At 48.7% G+C, this 7369-nt stretch overlaps 1 protein-coding gene across 1 annotated transcript; it reads left to right on the top strand.

The window, feature by feature from the left end:
• Window positions 1-887: 887 nt before the first annotated feature.
• Window positions 888-6567, top strand: HEBP1 (heme binding protein 1). The gene is made up of 4 exons (XM_062586655.1): window positions 888-1037; window positions 1288-1426; window positions 2776-2956; window positions 4250-6567. The coding sequence occupies exons 1-4, from the start codon at window positions 960-962 to the stop codon at window positions 4419-4421; spliced, it is 570 nt and encodes a 189-aa protein (XP_062442639.1). The 5' UTR covers window positions 888-959; the 3' UTR covers window positions 4422-6567.
• Window positions 6568-7369: the final 802 nt, after the last annotated feature.

The raw sequence follows: 7369 nt of genomic DNA, 5'->3' as shown, positions 1-7369 counted from the left end.
CGGCTGCAACGTCAGCGTTTCCACTTCCACCGCCTGCGCTGGTTTGACCTCCTCCTGCCAGAAAGGCCCAACATTAGTAGCCCAGCCCCAGCTGCTCGCTGCCCCAGGGTCTGTCCCTTGGGTTCCCCAGCGCTGCAGGGATACCATGGGGATGCTGTGGGGATAGAGGGCTGCCAGGATGCCGGGGAGAGCCATGAGGAGGGCTTAGCAGGAAGAGCACCCAGGGTGCTGCTTCCTCGGCCCATGTGGGCCTCCCAGCACCCATGCTGCCGCCTGGGCAGGCGTCGAGGCCAGCGCTGGGGGGGCACACACACACATGAACACATGCATGTGCACACGCAAAGGCACGGACACATACAAAGACACGTGCACACATCCACAGAAACTCACATATGCACACATACAGGCACACACACAGAGGCACACGCACACCTGCACGTGGGCACACAGACACACCTGCTCATGCACCCCCTCCCCACACACCCCCCCCTTACACACAAGCTGCACGCACAACCCTCACTGCTCCTACATAACACACACACACACATAATGTGCATGCACACATGCACACCCACACATGCACATCCACACACATGCATACACATGCACACACGTAGGTGCACACGTGCCACATGCGTGCGTGCACACGCACATGCACGCACACACCTGCACCCCTCACTCCCTCCCATGCGTCCACACACACACATGCTCACACACACATGCTCACACACACATATGCTCGCACATACACACACACACACACACACGCGCGCGCACACGCGCGCACACACACACACACGCACACGCCCTGCCCCTGTGCTGCAGCGGCCCGTGGCCGCGGCGCAGCCGCCCTTGGGCGCCCCCTGGGCGGTGCGCGGCGCCGGGGCCCTCCCACCGCGCCGAGCCGAGCCGAGCCGAGCCGAGCCGGGCCGGGCCGAGCCGGGCCGAGCCGAGCCACCATGCTGGGCATGATCAAGAACTCGCTGCTGAGCAGCGTGGAGACGTGGCCCTACCGCGTGCTCAGCCAGGGGGCAGCGGTAGGTCCGCGCTGCCGGGGGCGGCAGACGCCGCCCGCCCGCCGGGCCGCTCGGGGCCGTCCGGGCCGCGCGTGTCGCTGCATTTTCCGCATGTCGCCGTGGCCGGGGGCCGCGGGGGCCGCAGCGCCGGGGCGGGCGCGGGTCGGGGCGCGGTCCCGGCGCCGCGGGGCCGGGGCGCTGCCGCGCAGCCGCCGCGGCCGGGGCCGGCTGCGCCCGCGGGGCTCGCCGACGACGGCCGCCTTTGCTGCAGGGGGAGGTCGCCTACGAGGAGAGGGCGTGCGAAGGCGGGACGTTCGCCACCGTGGAGGTAACTGGGAAGCCGTTTGATGAAGCCTCCAAGGAAGCGGTGCTCAAGCTCCTAAAATACGTCGGAGGAACCAATGACAAGGGTGAGGGAAACCCACTGGCTTGGCTCGGCGGCTCCTTTGCTTGTTTGTCGTTACAGACGCTTCCCTGAAGCTGGATGGATGGAGAGGATGGATGGATGGATGGAGAGACTGCTCCACGGCAGTCTAAGCCCACACCCTGGCTTGCAGCTCTGATCACTGGGGGTCTTTGCAGTCCCTCACTAAAATTAATGCAGTTGCCACGGGGTAGAGCATGGCCAGCTGTCAGTCAAGTCATGCTATGAGTCTGCTCTTAGCCTGACTGTGTTTCAGGGTAAAATCATGAAGGTGGGTTGTCTAAGCAGGAATGTGTTGCCTTACAGCTGGGACGGTGTGAGAACAGGCACACATATATTTATCACAGCTCACTGGATGGGTGGTAGCTCCTGAATCCAGGCTAACTGGGTCACTTTGGCCCTTTGATCACACCTGTAAGACCTGCCTGCATAGGCAGTGAAATGGCTTTTATGACCTTGGCTTTTATCATTTGCTCTGGCTATTTTTATTTATGGAAAAGGTAATGAAGAATGAGCTTGTTTTATAATGGTGTTTAAAAGTGATTGCTTCTAATTCTCCACTTACTAAAGCATTAGTAATCACCTCTAACAGAAAGAGACCGCAACCTCAGAGTAGTTTTGAGGCACACATGTTTGTTTTCATACCGTCTTCAGATATCTTGTACAGAGAATTATATGGTCTGTATGGGAATAGGAGCTGGAAACAGAGGGAAATAGCAGTTACAGAGGTGTGTTTTGGAAACATATTGGTCATTATTGCTGTAGGAAAAAGGGTACCTTTTATAACATGGCCCAGAGACAGGCGTGGTACCAACTTGTACAACGAGGTGAGAAGGACGTCTTGATCTCAGCCAGCTCTGCAGCTGCTTGATAGCAAGAGCTGGAGGTTCTCTGCTACTGAAAGGAGAGAGAAGGCAATTTTCCCTTAGTGCCATGTTGTACCTTTTGGAAGTAATGAGTAGAAAAGCAGCGTGCTGTTGGTGTCCTGTTCTGTTAGAGGCGATGTCAGAGGAACTGAGTATCTCAGTGTCATGAGCTATAATAGCGGAGGGCCATGAAAATAGTGCCATTCACAAGGAGCTGTTCAGAGTTCACCCAAGGGCCTTATCTCCCAGGATCCTGTGTAGTCAGGAGAGGGAGAGGTTTGGTCAAAGCTGATGCCTAGCACGGCTTTTTTGTGCGCCCCAAAGGCCCCTTCTGTCTTCACTGAGTGTCAAGGAGATTGAGGTGAGGAGCCTTACTAGGCTAAAGTTAGCTTTAGCAAATTCTTCCTGTTAATGCCACAAGTTCCCAAGGACATAGCTGTGTTTAGTAAGTTCTGTGTTTTTCTTCTAGGAGTTGGAATGGGCATGACCGCCCCTGTCTCCATCACTGCTTTTCCTGCTGAAGATGGCTCCTTGCAGCAGAAAGTGAAGGTCTTTCTGCGGATCCCAAGCCAGTTTCAAGCCACTCCTCCCTCTCCTAGTGATGACAGCATTAAGATTGAAAAGAGACAGGAGATGACAATTTATTCCACGTAAGGAATACGTCTGGGGATTTCCAGTCCCCAGTGCTGAGATCTCTAGGGTGTGCTAAAGAGCAGTGTTGGTTTTACCAGATTTCTTGCTGGAAAAGGGGTGCATGTCGTAGAAAGAGATGGAAGGATCATTGAAGACTGAAGACAAATGTTTTATGCCTTTTTATTACGGTTCTTGTTGCACAGATCTGGAACATAGATTTTTTGTCATTGGCAAAACATGTGCCGAGGTTAGCCCTGCAAGTCTTTTTGTCTCACCTGGGGAGGAGAAGGGCAGGAGAGAGTGAAAATGGAAGGACTGAATCATTCCTGATCTCCGAAAAGCACTGTTGTCGTCAGTTTTGGGGATCAAGCTAGTTTTTTAGTCATTAAGGATGTCCTTTGGGGTGGCTGACATCAAACTACAGGGGTCAGCTGAAGCCTGAATGCCAGTGTCCATCATGGTAATGAGCAGCATTGCTTCAAACAGCCTTTGAAAGCCTTTAGAGCTGTCAACTGATGTGTGCTGGACTCAGGCAAACATTTTAATGTAGAAAAACTCTTTATCCTGTTTTTAGCCTCTTGAATGCTCCTTTGCCTCATTTCTTGAACTATTTTGACTGGCTCTGGATGGTCCTGGGCTGCTGGCTCCTCCTGCGTGTGACTACTCCTGGCCTGTGCTGCAGGATATGCTACAAGGACAGGCTGTTTTGTTTTAAATTTTGGCTCAAAGGCAGGGCAGTGAGGTGCAGGCTCAGAAACAATTTCTGCCAGTGGGAGGTCAACATAAACCAGACCAGTTATAGCCCTTTTGAATAGTGTTGTGGACTGTAATTGCTAACATATCCTGCTTCTCCCCCCACCCCCCCTTCCCTTGGACTAGCCAGGGTCTGGCTTCACCTCACAGTCTGGCTTCTGTCAGACGGTTGTTCACACTACAGCAAACACGGTTGTTGACAGCGTTGGTGGAAGTACTGAGGGCTGAGCACACTTGGAGATAACCTCGTACTCCAGGAACCTGTTCCTCTGATATGGTGCTCATTCAAAGGGCTGGGCCATGCTGCTGACTGATACGTATGGGGTTGTTTGGGGTCAGTCAGTGGCTGACTGTACATAGGCTGTGTACTCTTTAAGACTGTTAATCACAGACAAAATACTCTGGCTCATGAAGAGCAGTGCCAGCACGAGTGCATGCTGCAGGAACCTGGATCAAAATATGTGGCTATATCGCTGATGAATGTCTTGCTTTCTCTCTCTCTTTTCTTCCTCTTGCAGGACTATCTGCTCACCTCTTTGTGTTTGGTTTCTTTGCAGGCAGTTTGGTGGCTATGCCAAAGAGGCAGATTATGTGAATTATGCTGCCAAGCTGAAGTCTGCTCTGGGGACTGAAGCTGTGTACCGCAAAGATTTCTACTTCTGCAATGGCTATGACCCCCCTATGAAGCCTTATTGGCGACGCAATGAGGTCTGGTTTGTGAAAGAGTGAGTGTCTGGGTCCTGGTGGTGCTAGCCCCTAGCACTGAGAGTCTCCCCACCCTACGTCCCTGTCCTCTCGAAAGAAACTAACAGTCTGGCAAAGGCAGAAAACCATCATCCCCTCCCTTCACATCCATGCCTCATTCCCTTAATGGACCAACTGTTTTAGAAGAACAGTGCAAAGCCCTGACGATGCCTCCTTCCCAGGCCTGGCTGCTCCTTTCTCCAGACCAAGTGCTCTGCCACATGGACTCTCATGATCTCTCAGTGGCTTGCTCTTATCTTCCCTTATGTTCCCAGAGTGAGCTGAGGCAGCTGAAGTATGTAATTAGCAAGGCTAGTGCCTGACAGGAGTCATGTCCAAATGCTGGCAGACTGTGAAGCTTATCTGTGTCGGGCAGGAGGACGTGACCAAAGTGCATACAGGGACTTTTGAACTTACTGAGCTTGCTGCAGCTTTAAATGCCGCTTTTATCTGTGCCATTCCAAAAAGCAATCTAAAGGGATATAGGTGTTTGCTACAAACAGTCTAGTGAAAATGAGCATCCTCTTCATTTTCTCATAGTGTGAAGTAGAACAAGACTTTTGCCATCTGATTAAGAAATGTCATTTTGAGGAAGATCCCAGATTATGTTTATGAAATCTCTTCTGTTTGAGAAGTGGACACTTTGGGGTACATTATGTCGTGATGTTAGCTAGGTGCTGGCCAGTGTGATGTGGAGACCCTGAGTACATTTCCGAGCCTTCCTATTATTTGTGTGCAATATTTCTTCTCTAAAACTAGCTTACACAGGGGCCATAGTTGAAATGTGCGTGATAATCTAATTGAATTAAAAGAATGATGACTGAAAGAAGCAGGTAGCTATTACTTGTGATCTGAGTGTGAATTTCAAGATGGTGAGCATCTAGTCGTGGGAGCAACTATGGGTGCAGCTCCTCTGAAAAGCTCCCTTCTTTAGTAGTGTTGGTTGCAGAGGGGTTTTAAAGACAACTCAGAGCAGTTGTCTTCAAAGGACAAAAGCCTGCTTGTTCTTGAAAACAGGGGTTTACTTATCAAATAATAAATAGCCACTTTGAAATTTCAAGTAAAATAGTAAGGATGGGTCTTGTTTTAGGAACAGTGTGATTGTTTAACTGTTTTGTATTAAACCAGCATTTTAGCTGTCAGCTCGCTACCAGGCAGGTAGCAGGACATGTGTAATGGGAATGTGCACCATGCTGCAGTGGGTGCCTGTGTAATTTGTTACCTTCAACTAAAAGAGGTGTATTCCTGTGATACTAAAGTGCCTCAAAGTCCAGGTGCTTTCTAAAAGCCATTTTCTATTTAGAGAGGAAAGAGATCTTTTCAGATAGAAGTCAAATTCTGACTAATTAGGAGCTTTTTGACGTGTTCCCTTTTTCTGAAAGCAAATCTTAGCAGTAAAAGGAGAAAGAGCTTTGTTGTGGGCCTTGCAAGAGCATTTCAGTTCCCTGTGTGTAAGAGCAGCTGGTCAGGCTGAGAAAAAAGAGCAGGTGATTAGTTAATTTTCAAAAAATAAAAGCAAAAGAAAAACTGTTGGCTGCAGTTAGTGATTGCTGCACAGGGGAGGAGGAATCAAAAGGGAATTGTGATAGACAAACAGAGTTCAGGAGTCACAGCCATGAACCAGTTTTTTTGAAGGGTAAAGGCTTTTCTAAGGCTGTCCCCTAAGCCAAAGGAATTTATGCGTATCCTGCATATTTTTACCTGCATGAATGAGGAATGGAGCGATATAGTAGTGTCTGCTTTATGAATTCATGGATTGATTTGGAGACTCTTGCATAGACTTTCTACAAATACAGTCCTTTCTGGCTTTGGGTGATGAATGTTTTGCAGCGATTGAAGTCTCAAAATTTCAAAATTTGTCAAAGCAAAGATACTTGCGTTCTGTCTGCACTTTCATAGAGTTTAAATAAATAAAAGAAATACATTAATATTGTGAAGTACGCTTTTTGTGCTGATCATTGGCTCTGCAAGCTTGGTGGAAATTGTTGATTTGAAAGATCTTAGCTTGCCAGTTTATCAAAATCTGTCTTATTCTTTCTGTTTGGGGTACTAATCATGGCATAATATCTGTCAATAATCAGTATCTATAAATAATCATCATGCTTTTTCCAATAAATTGCTATTTTATGTATCCTGATTTGTCCATATGTTATGTGACTGTATATGAGATAGGAACTGATGCAGTAATCTGGTTTTTTCATTGGTTTCAGCTCCTGAAAGGCTCAGACTCTTGTTTTTGTACTAATGTGGGAACTGGGAGACCTACTCACTTGAACAAAATCATGTGTCCACTTTTATGATCCTAGGGCTGAGAGTGGGATCCAAAATGTTTTAGGATTCACAAACAATGTTTAGGAGTATAATAATAGACTGTGATTTTTAGCATAATCTACTGCCCCAAAATAGTAGCCTTATTGTCACATTCAAGATCTACCTAGTGTAGTGTTTGGCTGCCAGTGATAGACATTAGTGGGCACCTCATATTACAACATCAGGGCAACAGTGTATTGATATCTTCTGTTAATATTTCCCCAGTGTCTAGTACATTGTGGCTCAGGGATTTTTGTTATTGTATTTACTGGTGTCGATGGACTTTATCCCATGTGTTTGTCTGATTGTTTTTTAGATAAGGCAAACTAACTGTTCATGGCATCCTTTCAGTCTCTGCAAGGGTGAAATGCGAAGCCCCCACCGCTGGTCCCTGACGCAGCTTCCTCCAGCTCTCTGGTCCCAGGCCTGCTGTGTGCTGGCACAAGGATAGAAATGCTCTTTGGCTGAGGGTTTCCAGCAGGCAGCTGGGTCAGCCACCTTTCTGATACACCTCCATCACTGCAGATGTCAGTTTGAGTAGCCAGCCTCTCTTTGTTGGCATTAGAGGGTCCCTAATGTCCTTGTTTTGCTTCAGTCATTTTACTGGGGCAAAGTATAAGTGA

Source organism: Rhea pennata, chromosome 1, assembly GCF_028389875.1.
Source record: "Rhea pennata isolate bPtePen1 chromosome 1, bPtePen1.pri, whole genome shotgun sequence".
Lineage (NCBI taxonomy): Eukaryota > Metazoa > Chordata > Aves > Rheiformes > Rheidae > Rhea > Rhea pennata.
This window is presented reverse-complemented; position numbering and strand designations above follow the sequence as displayed.

Excerpts from the sequence above, each read along its gene's own strand:
- HEBP1 (XM_062586655.1), top strand. The coding sequence starts at position 960 with ATGCTGGGCATGATCAAGAACTCGCTGCTGAGCAGCGTGGAGACGTGG. Across the intron at positions 1,038-1,287 it reads TGCTCAGCCAGGGGGCAGCG|GGGGAGGTCGCCTACGAGGA; the intron begins GTAGGTCCGCGC and ends CCTTTGCTGCAG. Across the intron at positions 1,427-2,775 it reads CGGAGGAACCAATGACAAGG|GAGTTGGAATGGGCATGACC; the intron begins GTGAGGGAAACC and ends TTTTTCTTCTAG.